The 12,962-nt window shown below is 45.1% G+C and overlaps 4 protein-coding genes across 5 annotated transcripts; 2 read left to right on the forward strand and 2 right to left on the reverse strand.

Moving 5' to 3' along the window:
• Positions 1–453: 453 nt before the first annotated feature.
• LOC115768850 (nardilysin) lies at positions 454–5,210 on the reverse strand. Of its 2 annotated transcripts, XM_030713550.1 has the most exons (5): positions 5,040–5,210; positions 4,678–4,956; positions 2,409–4,181; positions 2,049–2,333; positions 454–1,954 (listed from the first exon to the last, which is right to left on the reverse strand). In XM_030713550.1, the coding sequence occupies exons 2-5, from the start codon at positions 4,947–4,949 to the stop codon at positions 769–771; spliced, it is 3,516 nt and encodes a 1,171-aa protein (XP_030569410.1). In that variant the 5' UTR covers positions 4,950–4,956; positions 5,040–5,210; the 3' UTR covers positions 454–768. The 2 variants fall into 2 exon arrangements, with proteins under 2 accessions (XP_030569410.1, XP_030569409.1); XM_030713549.1 differs by lacking the exon at positions 5,040–5,210 and having other exon boundaries at positions 4,678–4,968.
• Positions 5,211–5,612: 402 nt separating this feature from the next.
• On the forward strand, positions 5,613–9,061 carry LOC115768867 (myotubularin-related protein 10-B). The gene is made up of 2 exons (XM_030713572.1): positions 5,613–5,766; positions 5,997–9,061. Exon 2 carries the CDS (start codon positions 6,267–6,269, stop codon positions 8,838–8,840), a length of 2,574 nt encoding a protein of 857 aa, XP_030569432.1. The 5' UTR covers positions 5,613–5,766; positions 5,997–6,266; the 3' UTR covers positions 8,841–9,061.
• A 357-nt stretch (positions 9,062–9,418) lies between these two features.
• LOC115768856 lies at positions 9,419–10,096 on the forward strand. Its single transcript, XM_030713557.1, has one exon. The coding sequence runs from the start codon at positions 9,702–9,704 to the stop codon at positions 10,080–10,082; it is 381 nt and encodes a 126-aa protein (XP_030569417.1). The 5' UTR covers positions 9,419–9,701; the 3' UTR covers positions 10,083–10,096.
• Positions 10,092–10,848, reverse strand: LOC115768855 (glutaredoxin-related protein 5, mitochondrial). The gene is made up of 2 exons (XM_030713556.1): positions 10,468–10,848; positions 10,092–10,385 (listed from the first exon to the last, which is right to left on the reverse strand). Exons 1-2 carry the CDS (start codon positions 10,772–10,774, stop codon positions 10,201–10,203), a joined length of 492 nt encoding a protein of 163 aa, XP_030569416.1. The 5' UTR covers positions 10,775–10,848; the 3' UTR covers positions 10,092–10,200.
• Positions 10,849–12,962: the final 2,114 nt, after the last annotated feature.

A 12,962-nucleotide genomic window follows, 5' to 3' on the forward strand; every position in this document is an offset into this window, starting at 1 on the left:
AGCTGCGAAGCCCGTTAGCTAGAGTTACAAAAAACAGCCTTGGTCATGGGGTTCTATACAAATGCGTATACAAATTCACAGTGATTTAGGCACTTTAAGCACAAAATAATATTTCTTAGCTTATTAAACTTAACAATATAGATGGAAAATAATAAGACAGATGGATGACTACTTATAAACGACATTTCATGAACTCACAATATTCGAGCAATATAGGAAAATAAAACGGAAACATTGGAATTAAAGCTTTCCGCCAATTTTCCCCAGTAGCAGGCGGAATTAAAAAAAAAAAAAAAACATTCTAAATTTAAGCTAGCTATTTCTTGCGGTTGCGTATTGATCATCAATCTGGCAATCAATCAGTCGTCAGTCAGAGCAAATAGTGTTTTTTTTTTTTGGATAATTTATTTGATTTATATAATTTAATAACTGATTAAGGTAAATTTTGTTTCTTTTTTTTTTTTTTTGTTTTGTTTTAAATGTCGTCAGTTACAAATCGCGTGGAAATCGCGAAAGGACAAATGCATATCTCTAGTTTTAAAACGTCAACAAATGTGTGTGCTGGTGTGTGTGTGTGTGAGTTAGTGTGTGTTAACCTTGGCTAAAAAGGCGACGTGCATTTTGAAAATGGCGCGAGCTTTTTGATTGCATTAATTTAGCTTGAAAATGTCCCTTTTAACAATTTGTTGCTATTGCTTTTTGGTGGTTATGTGTGCATTTTGCAGGGTATCTGAAGTCGGTATGATCGGCGTGCGCAAAGTGAGACGCTCACGTGTTCATAAGCGCATCCTCGAGAAGTGTGGTCTTTGTGTTGTCCTGCTGATTGGGCAGGTTCGTGGGGAATAGATCCAGATTCGATTTGAAATCGGCAATATCCACAATGGTGGTGGCATCGCCCTCCTGTGGCAGGAATACAACATTTAATTTATTGGCCAACGCCTGGAAGAGCTCATCCTCATCTTCGTCGGAGCTCTCCATGTCCTCGTCGTTATCATCTTTGTCATCTTCATTTGGCTCGGATTGGGTTGGCGTTTTCTCCACATCCACATCCACATCCGCATCTGCAGCCGCATCCGCATCCACATCCGTCAGCGGCTTTGTCTTTGGCTTGGACGTCTTGTCGGGCTGGTGTCCAATGATCTGTATGGAAACCTTGCGCATATTGGTGATCTCGTTGTCCAGCAGAAAGGCGACTATTTCGCGCTTGGTCAGATTGCGCAGCACCTCAATTTGCTGCCGTCGACGGTCAAACATGTACTCCTCGTTGACAATTTCGTTCCAATTGCGAGACACTTCGGTTTCCAGAGCATTGTCGACGACCTGCTTGAGCTTGATTAGAGAGTCGCGCGTATGATCATAATCCTCTTGGGACATCTCCTCGAGTATCTGCAGCATATTGTTGCGGAACACCTCGATGCGCTTCTCCACGTGGCTGGCACTTGTGTTTGTCTCCTGCGAATTAACCATGATCGAGTAGCCGGCAATGCCATAATTCATGCGGACCGTGGCGCCAACGTGGTAGCCCAGCTGTTCCTTGGTGCGCAGCTGGTCGAAAAGCGGCTCCTCCACAAACATCATCAGCAGATCTAGAATGCACTCGAGCCGCACATTATTCGGCCCGATCTGATAGTAGTTGGTGATCACAGTGTTTGTATCCTGCTCGTTGAGCACATGGCAGCGTATATAGTGGGCGCCTTGTGGTAGCTGCACCGTCCGATCTTCCACATAGTAATGCTCCTGAATGGGCTTACAGCCGAGTCTTTTCAACAGCGTGTTCATCACTTCATGTGCATGCACCTCCTTATAGTTGCCCTGCACCAGGGCCTGGACGTACAGCTGCTGCGGGAATAAGCCAGAAAACTCCTGCAGATCCTTCAGCGTGATCTCATTCAGGCACTTGTACTTATCAATCATCAACCATCGCATGTGTTCCACCACGCAGAGGCGCACGTCCCTAAGGCAGAGAGATAAGACGAAATTGAAATAAGCAAACGATCATAAGAGGGAAATATATAGAGAGAGGGAGAGGGAGAGATACCAAGACTTACCTGTTGAGGGCACGTGGCTTGATAAGCGTGTTAAAATAGCTTTTGCGCTGATCCTTGACAAAGGTGGCAAGGATGTTCTCATTAAGGGTTGACTGCACGGTGACCATGGCCTGGGCAATGGACTCGACAAGCAGATGCAGTTTCTCGTTGTAGCCGTCCACCTTCAGTATGAGACCCTTCTCGCCCACGTTGAAGGTATAGTTGAGACCCGCACTGGTGGCCGGATACAATTCCTCGCTGACATGGAACTTGACCAGCTCCTCGTACAAGGCGCACATGGCATCACTACAGTTGAGAGCAAGAGTGTTGCAATTAAACCCAGTGAGAAAGAGGGAGAGAGAGAGAGAGAATGAGACTTACTTTTTGGCACTTTTGCGCTGCAGCGGTGAGATTAGGTAGAAGTACATGTATGCCTCGGGCAGCTCATATTTGTCGTCGGCACGGAACCAGAGCTCACAGATCTCCGATTGCAGCAACTTCTTGGGCGCCTCGGGCAGCAAGGGTTTGCCCATTTTGTGCCAGTAGACGCTAAAGTCTTGGGTGACAAAGCGATTGGCCTCGGGCAAGAAAAGTTCGGGCATCGATTTGGGATCCACCTCGTTCCACAAACGCTGCCACTTTTCCGGCATGGGTATGCTCGTGTATTCGGTGCCAAACCATTTTTCGCGCTTATCAAAAACCAGATCCTCGTATTTGCGTGCGGTCAGCATTAGATTGAACTTGAACTTGTTGAGATGTCCGATTAGATCGGCTAAATGCTGTTCATTGTACTCATAGTACAGATCCTTGCCGGTTAGCACATCCTTGGGCGGAAAGTATTTACAGTTAAGCACCAGCTGCTGCACATTATCCATGGCCGGACGTTGTGGCTGAAAGCGAAAGCCCGTATCCTCGATGCCCTGCTGCTCTTCGTAGATAGTCCGCAGCGTCTGGGCATCGGCCTGGGCGAGGACCTTCACATAGGCAAACGTGGCGGCCAACACGTCGTCCAGATTCTTGAAGCCCTCATCGGTCAGGTAGATGCACACATTGAACAGACTGTACATGGAATTGAGATCAAAGCCGTTGTCATCAATGCCAGCGACCAGCTCTAGGGCCCAAAGACGACGGCGCAGATAGGCGCAAAGGCTGCCCTTTCCCTCATAGCCCAGGACAAAGGCCAGAAACTGATCCGGCTTGCTGCGATAATACTGGCGCACACTGGGCAGCACCCAGGTCAGCTCCAGCTTGCACACGTTCTCCACGGGCTTCACGAAAAACGCATGCTCATAGAACTCGGCGCGAAAGGCATCTTTGTAGCTGAACTTGCTCAGATCCGGCGCCAGCACCCCATTGCTGGGTATATCGGCAAAGTGGCGCAACACTAGCGTCTCCAGCTCATCGATAGGCAGGCGGGCCTGCAGGCACAAGAACATACGATTGGCGGCATAATGATCGCGCCGAATTTCATGCAGCAGCTGGTGCAGCGCCTGGTCGTCGACGTTATCCTTGAGGGTCTTCAGATTGCCCCATGCAAAAGTACCGTGCGGATAGCCATCTGTGGCCAGGCTGGCCAGCAGCTGGTCACGACGTGTCTCATCCTCCTGGACGATCTGCTGGAACTCCGAGTCAACAGAGCAGCGTTCGCGCTGCATGGCCTCCTGCTTCATCAGCGGGTGCTTCATCAGTGCCGTGAAATAGTCGAGACTTGAGTCTAAATGCTTTTCGGCCACCTCAAAGTAGAAGACCGTGTCCTCGCAGTCTGTGATGGCATTAGTGAAACCGCCGCACTTCTTGATGTGTGCATCAAAGATGTTCTCTTCGGGATACTTCTCAGAGCCCATGAAGATCATGTGCTCCAGGAAATGCGCCAACCCCTGATATTCGCGGGGCTCCGCGAACGATCCGTAATCCATCAGGATGGCACAGGCAGCCAGCTTTCCGTCGCCCACCTCGCTGTCCGAATCGGAGGAGCTGCGCCCGCTGCCCGATGTGGATGATGTGAATTCGCTTGAGCTGTTTGTACTCTCAGTCTCGCCAGATGTCTCGTCTCCCTCGCCCATCGATGATTCCGATGTGGTGAAGCCATCGTGCGGCACCGGACTCGGATCCGAAATGATTAGCGCGTGCAGGCCATTGGGCAACAGAATTGTTCTAGAAATTAATGACAGGTTAAATATAAATTGCATAAAAACAACTGCACATATAGAAACCAACCTAAACCAAAGACTAATACCTGAATCTTAACTGAGCCAATCTCTAACCTAAGTTTGCGCAGCCTCTGTACAAGCTAAATCCATTACAGTACAGATTATATGTGAATACTTTTATATCAAGGCTCATGCATTATTTAATGTATAAGTTTAAAAATTAGGCTGCAGTCTATCTGACAATATTTGAACTTTCACCACGTCTCCCAGAGGTTTAGCAAAGATCTTTGAAAATCGAATGAGGCGGATCATCAACTTTTAGAATTCCACCATGGGCAGCATTCAACTCATGTCGCATTCAATAAAAGTCTTACAGTCGCCTTTGCAAGCCCAAAACAAACAAAACATGAATTGCTGCTGGCTCACAAATGTGCTTACAATACATATGCAATGTGAGCATGCGTGTGTTTTAATTGATGTGTCGAGCAGTTGGCACTTACTTGTAGATCTTTTTGTCGGTAGCCGATTTATCGGGTATATCCAAATACTGGATGTTGTCTGCCATCGTGCGGTGCGTTTGTTGAAAACTCTGTGTGGTTGGTATTAGCGGTTTATTGCTACGGTTTGCGTATCGAGTGAATTGCCCGTCCGACGACAGTGACAGTTGTAAATGGCACTGGGAATTTGTTCTGATTGTCACTGACGACGACAATGATGTGACTGATGATAGGCAAAATTTGAAGCACCGACTGCTGCGGTGTAGCCAGAGCATGCACAGTCTGTATACAGTAAATTCGCAGGTTGCTCTTTTACAATTCTATTTCAATATTATCAATTATTTCTTGAATCGGCCACAACTCACCGTTCGCCGCGTGTTTGCCGGCCAAGTAATTTTTTCGCTGGTGTTGACAAGTAGAAACTTATCCAATACCGATGCCGATATTACAACTGCGATTTACAGCACTCTACACACAATTGGTATCGAAATATCAGCAGATTATAATTTATCGGCAAGAATGACAAAAAGAAAGCACACTGCGACTGCCAATAAGGGGTGGGTGCATAGCGAACTAATTAACAAGTTAAAGACTTTTATTATGACATTTCGATTAGAAGTGTAAGTAAAATTAATGTTTAATTTTAAATTGATTGTCACACTTATATTGCACTGGTGCGATGACAGTTCAAATTGGAAAATAACTATCGTCAATTGTAAGTGTTGTTAAACACTTCAATTGCCAGCACTGAGATCAGCTGTTTTTCATGCCAGAGCAATTGGGCGATAACGATAGCTATTTATGACATGCAATGAGTGTGCATGAGTGCGTGTGTTAGTGGCCAGCATATATAGGTATATATATATGTATGTATGTATATGTTTATATATATATATGTATATATATATATTTATGGCGACAACGAAAATAATAAATAAATAAATAAATGCCTTTATATGCGTGTATGTGTGTGCTGATAGATGATGCACAAAGATGACAAATTAATACACACACGTTTGCTCGCTAAATACAAACAGCAACAATACTAAAACGCGAGCAATACAAAACCAGCCAAAATCTAAAATCAAATTGGTAAGCGCAACTGATAAACTTATCAAAATCGATGATAATTCTAATATTGTCTATGCTCGCTATGCTTATGCGCTTTTGTGTGTGTGTGTGTGTGTGTGTTCGCCTGAGTACTTTCTGCGTGCATTTCCACTCACACACACACACACGCGCGCGCGCACATGTATGCACAATCAACTATCTAATGCTTTTGTTGTTCCTTTTTCATGTGTTTATGCTGCGGCCACATACAGTTTGCCAACCATTGGAGGCGGCATTGGCTAACGGTTAACAGGCAGTTGCACAGTCTGCGCCCACAGCAAAACAACAGCAACAACAACAACAACAACAATAGCGACTCAGACGCAGACAGGAAATAAGAAATAATTAAATATTCAAAGTACGTGCGACCATATTGAAGCCACAAAATTTTCGCCCTGGCCGAGTCAAGCAGCAACAGTAGCTACAACAACAACAACAACAACAACAACAATTATAGCAGCAACTACAAGCAGTGGCTGAGGATGGCCACTGGCAGCAACGATATGCCAGACCATCGGAAGCGCAACACCTTCACCAGCTACGTGGCGCCCATGGCTGGGGATGTGCGCGCCACAGCGGATACGAACGAATGGTGCCTGCCCAGTGATTTACGTGATGTGCATTTGGCCAAGCCCCGACTGCTGGCAGGCGAGCAAATAGTCGCCTCTGCGCCCGCCTACATGTACTCGCCGATTGCGCCCATGGAGGGCAGCAGCGGCAGTGGGAACAGCAGCGGGAGCGGCACTGTGACTGGGACTGGCAACAGCAACAATGGGCAGAGCAACAATAGCAATAACAGCAATGGCAGCAACAGCGTGGGCAGGAGCAGAACCAGCCACAAAGAGGCCACCTTTGGCCTGCTCAGCGTGACCAATTTCAAGCTGGCGTTTGTGCCGCTGCATGGACGAGCCACGCTTTCGGCGCCGCTGGCCAGCGATCTGTATCAGGAGAATGCGTATTTGGGCCGCAACGAGGTGACGCTTAATAATATCGATCAGATCTATACGATTGCGGAGCAGGGGCGTGCGGCGAGTGCGCTGCAGGCGGCGCGCATGGCCAGCACAAGCAGCCGGCGTAAAAAGCTGGAGCCGGCCAAGCAGCACAACATCAACGGTCGCATCGTGGCGCTTCACATTATCTGCAAGAACTTGCGCCTGCTCAAGTTCGCGTTCCAGCAGCAGGACTCAAAGCTGAGCGGAGCGAGCGATTATGGCAAACTTATTGCCTCGGCGCTGGCACGTTTTGCCTATCCGATGCGGCATGATCTTAGCTTTGCGTACGCCTACCGTGAGCCCTACTATTCCACGCTGGTCGGCGTCAGCATGTACGCCAGCAAGAACGATTGGGCGCGCGAGCTGATACGCTGCGGCGCCAGCGAGTGGCAGGTGATCAGCGCCAGCGCTGTGCCCCAGCTGCAGAATCGACTGCAGGCTGGCAAGTACCAGCTGCCGCCACACTTTGTCATACCCAAGTGCTGTGAGGTGGAGCGTTTCCTGCAGCTATCGTTTGCCTTTTGCGATTCACGTGCCGCCTTCTGGGTCTATAGCTATGGCAGCAGCGCCGCCTCGCTGGTCCGGCTGGCGGAGCTGCAGCCAGCTTCGCAGCAGGATACCAAAATGGAGAACATTATGCTGGAGCTGGTGCGCAAGTGTGATGAGCGCAAACAGCTGAAGCTGATCCAGCTGACCGACCAGCTGCCCAGCATACAGGATGTGCAGCGCGCCTATCAAAAGCTGCGACGTCTGTGCACGCCCGAAACGCCCGAGAAGTTCATGCTGCAGGATGACAAATATCTGGGCCTGCTCGAGAAAACCAATTGGCTTCTGTATGTCTCGCTCTGTCTGCGGCATGCCTCCGAAGCAGCTGCCACGTTGCGCGCTTCAATAACCTGTGTGCTGCAGGAGTCGAATGGCCGGGATCTGTGCTGTGTGATCAGCAGCCTGACGCAGCTGCTGCTCGATCCGCATTTTCGCACCATCGATGGATTTCAGTCGCTGGTGCAGAAGGAGTGGGTGGCCTTGGAGCATCCCTTCCAGCGGCGACTCGGACATGTGTATGTATCAACTGGCGAACAGGCGCCGGACAGCGAACAGAGTCCCATTTTTTTGCTCTATCTGGATTGTGTGTGGCAGCTGTTGCAGCAGTTCCCGGATGAGTTCGAGTTCTCGCAAACGTATCTGACAACGCTGTGGGACGCCTGCTTTATGCCCATCTTTGACACCTTCCAGTTCGATAGCCAGGCGCAGCGGACGCGAGCCGTTAACGAGGGCCGTCTGGTCTTGCGGCCCGTCTGGGACTGGGGCGAGCAGTTCTCCGACAAGGACAAGATGTTTTTCAGCAATCCACTGTACCAGCGCCAGCGTGGCGATTTGGTTGCCACCCAAAACCATCGACGCTCCTTGGCTGTGGGCGGCCACAAGCTATTGGCGTCGGCTGCCGGCGGCGGCGGCCCAGGTGCAGGTGCTGCCACAGGAACAGCATCTTCATCACGGTACACCATCAATCCGCAGCTGTTTGCCACGCAATCGAGTGTGCCGCAGGATCGTTACCTGCAGCCGGCGCATCGCATACTCGATCTGGCCGTGTGGGATCAGTGCTATTATCGTTGGCTGCCCGTGCTGGATATACGAGGCGGTGGCCAGCCGCAGGTGGATCTCTTTCATCGCCTGCTGCTGAGCAACATAGCCAAGGTGCAGCGATGCCTGGAGCTGCAGAACTTCGAGGAGCTGCCCGATGCCTACTACGATGCGCTGGGCGAGCAGCGACCCAGCCAGCAGCAGCAGCAACAGCAAGAGGAGCCCGTCGAGTATGTGGATGGCGTCGAGCGACGTCGCAAATCGATGCCAGGCACCGGCGCCGGAGCACCTGGCTCCTCAGCAAATGGCCTGAATGTCGTTAATGGTGGGCCATTGCAGCTATCGACGCTATCCTCTTTCTTTCCATTTGGCAACCCCATTGCTGGCGATGCGCCGCACGAGCTTTACGACATTCTGAGCAACAGCAGCGAGCTGCTACTGGACACCTCGTCTATACTGGACAAGTCGTCGATTGTATGAGCCGTGCTGGAATGTTGCGCAAAAGTAGTTGGCCACTCGCTACTCGCTGCTCGCCACTCGCTACTCGTTACTCGCTGCAACGAGTTGTTCAACACTCGCTCTGGGCGGACCTTGTTCCAATTACTATTGCTGGTTATTTTCAAAGCTGAACTTTAGAAGTATTACAAATCTACTTTTTTATAACTCTACACACACACATACACACACATATATATATAAATGTATATATATACACACATATATATATATATATATATATATATATATATATATAGCAATATATATATATTTGTATGGCATATCGCGTTTAACACTTTTTATTATTGTTTACTAATAGGCAAGTTATATCGCATAAGTCCCGTTTTTTTTTTAATGTATGTATGTAACTATTTCGAAAAAGAAAAGCAACTTATTACCTACAAATCGAACGAAACAAAACAACAATAATAATTATTAATAAACAAAGAAAAAAACAAAAGTAAATGTTTATATAACGGTAATAACAAATGTTATGTGCAAGCAATATACATACATACATGTATGTACGTATGTAAAACAAAATAACACCAACTAAATCAACATGTATTATATATTATGTATTGTAATATTTAAAAATAAATGAAACAATGTAAAAACATAAACGGCCCGTAGAGGGTTAAGCTCTAAATGCAGCGCACGCAACAGTAAAATGGCCCTAGCTCGGCCTCAAGGCAATAAGCTACTGCAGCCAACGGTAAATGGCAAAAGTTGTGCACAAAATACATACACACATACATACATACATGAGGCCGAAGACAAAAAACACTCAACGAGCAGCGATGGGGAGGTTAAGTTCTTAAAAGCTGCTGCAGGCAACGGTAAATGCTCAAATTTAAAGCCCAGCTTTGCGCGCAGCGTACATTATTCAAAATGGCCGATCAGCAGCAGCAGCAACAACAACGAGAACATGAACCGGAGCCGAGTCCCGCAAGCGGGCAACGCCAGCGCCGACGCTCGCCGCCGCCCATGCCGTCGGACGATGTGATGCGCAACTCGATAGCGCGCTGCTTGACGCAGATCGTTGTGAATATGCAAAATGCGGACATACAGCAAAGGTGTCGCGAGCTTTTGCAGGTTGAAGATTTGACTCAGGGCGCGCACATCAGAATTCTGGCTGCGCTGGAGCAGATCGATGAGCAGCGCGAACAGCGGGAACGAGCGGCCAGCGAGCGCAGGCAGCGGCGTGCAAATAAATCAATTTGATATACAATATGCATTTAATAATATGTACCTATATTAAATAAACATTTAATAATAGAACGTTGTGATTAGTAATTAATTTGTAACATTTTTGGTTGACTGGAGGGGGGGAGGGTTACTTTTACTTTTTGGCTGCATCGTTGGCCTCTGCCGCCTTCAGCAGCTCCGAGACAATGCCCACCTTTTTGAGCTCCTCGATCAGGTCGCCGTTTTGATGCATCTGCATCAGAATATCACAGCCCCCGACAAATTCACCATTGATAAACACCTGCGGTATGGTTGGCCAATCCGTGTAGTCCTTGACGCCTGATGTGAGACCGGGGTAAATATAGATTTAGATGTGTACATACATATATCCATATGGATTGGCACAAAGGGCGCCACTTACCCTGGCGCAGCGCCTCGTTCTCTAGAACATCGTGTGCATCGTATGGGACTCCATGCATGCGCATTATTTGCACCACCGCATTGCTAAAGCCGCAGCGCGGCGCTTGTGGATTACCCTTCATGAATACGACCACCTTGTTGGTACGCACCAGCTTCTCAAGTGTGTCCTTGTCCAATGCGGCCGGCGGAGCGGCTGCGTCCGCGCTATACCAGCGGCGTGTAGCTGTCAGCACTGGCACTGTACGTGCTGTTGTTGCCAAATTGCTGGCATAGCTTGGACGCAGTAGAATTTGGCAAATTCTGTTCATATTTGCTTATATATTTTCTCAATACTCAACTTTTTGTCAATTAAAACGAATGTTGTTTTGTAATAAATTGTATGTTATGTTGACGCAATAGGAGCTAACACTGACGCAGTTTAGAGTCACTGTTAGCGCAAAAATACCATTCACTTAAAATTGCGTTAACATTAGACTGCACTATGCTATTACGTGCAAGCCTTTTTGAATTTTCTAACATGCAAGGCCTGTTCGTTTCGAATTAAAATACATATTTTAGCATTTCTATAAATATTTTATGTATTCATAAATAGATGTCTTTTTGTGCATGTAAAGGTAGCAACTGCATATATATTGACTTTTAAATACCAACTTTTAAATACCATTTCAACACACTTTCTTTTAACCAATGTCTAGTGCTGAGTAACGTTTTTGTAACGTTTATTTAAAAATTTCACCATAACCAATAAGTAACAAAAAGCGCACTTAATGCCAACGGGTTTCATCAGAAAATTTTTATTTCCAAACTTCATAAATATCTTTTACAATTTGAATTTGTTTATTTTGTATTTTTCAAGCGAGGATTCTGCTGTTTCGTTTTCGGTTTGGTTTTAAGCTTAATTGTTTCTTTCCTTAGCTTGAATGCACTCTTGCGTTTCAGAAAATCAAAATCAAATTAACATACTTTTATACTTCATTTACAAAAAATTAATGAAGAAGAAAACACAATTAAGTTGTTATACAGATATATACGCATATATGCATAGAATATATACCAATATGTGTGACTACTTTCGTTCAATTTTCTATTTTTGCCGTAAGGAAATTGCTTTTCAAAATATGCTTATTAAAACTAAAGTATTTGCATTATATAGATGTTAATATGTCTTATATGGAACATAAATCAAATCACACACCTAAGTTTACATTTTCTTTTGTTTATATTTTATATGCCAGCAAAATTAGATTTATTGCCTAGCAAGGCTTAAGATCTATTGTGAAGATCAAAATAATTGCATTAACTGAGGGAGTTCTGAGTTCGTGTCTTGTGAGAAAAATAATTTAAAAAAACAAAAACTAAACCCAAAGTGAATATATGTCTTAAGTGTGAATAATAAGAAGGTTTTTTTTTTTAACTATTTATTTTATATATTTTTGTATTGATGTAAAGTTTAAATAAATATTTTGTGAATGGGTGCAAAAGCGGACACATCAGCTATCAGGTTTTTCTTGTTGTTGTTGAGCAATCGATGTGCAGTTATCGATGAATGATATTGAATTTGAAAATGATAACATTCATTTGGTTAAAAACAATAATCATAATAAATGATAATGATAATAATAGTGTAATACATAGTTATATAGTATGTATATAATCATAAGTTCATACGCAGCATTTTTAAATAGAAGTTCATTTTCTTTACTTTCATTTTCGTTTCTCATTTTCGGGCTCTTTTTGCTTTATTCTTCTTGATTTCATTATTTTTAAACTATAATTGTATGTAGTCGTAATAATAATATTTATACAGTTGCTTGCTGTTATTTTTTTTAAATTTTTTTTTTTATTTTTTATTAGTGCACAATAATATTAATCATATTAATTAAGTGCATACATAAATTTGTTTATGCATGTCTTCATACGCCAACGGGCACTTGTACCCTGTATTTGTATGACAAAAAAAAAAAAGAAAAAAATAGAAGCTATTTTAATTATGTCATCGTCCGGTTTTCACCGAAACAATACAAACTATATCAATTATGGCCCCTAGCGTGGGTTAACTTTGTAACAATTGTTCGTTCTAGTATCGAATACGTACGCTAAATCAAATTTATTTGAAAGTTCAAAACAATTCGAAACACAAAATTGACACATTTCACTACTACATTGGCAAAAATTTTGCTATGCAAGCTGTTGCGTGCCTGCACACAGACGTAGCTCACAGACAAGCGCGACAAAGCTGCCGCAGTGTACACTCGCGGCGAGTTACCAATACAGATACACAGCAAAGGCATGCAGTGTCTGTGTGCGTGAGTGCGCAAACGCAGCTAGCCGAAATTTTGCTGGTAAATACATATGTATGTATGTGCCTACATTGAGGACTTTTTTATTTTGTTGTGTTTTTAAGTTTTAGCTTTTTTTACTTTTGACTAAGAGGCTATGCCTCTATCTAATGTATACAAACAAATAAATTTTTTTATAGATGTACAATTTTCACGT

The sequence above is a fragment of the Drosophila novamexicana genome, unplaced genomic scaffold (genome assembly GCF_003285875.2).
Source record: "Drosophila novamexicana strain 15010-1031.04,08,12 unplaced genomic scaffold, DnovRS2.1 tig00002055-arrow-arrow-pilon, whole genome shotgun sequence".
Classification (NCBI taxonomy): Eukaryota; Metazoa; Arthropoda; class Insecta; order Diptera; family Drosophilidae; genus Drosophila; species Drosophila novamexicana.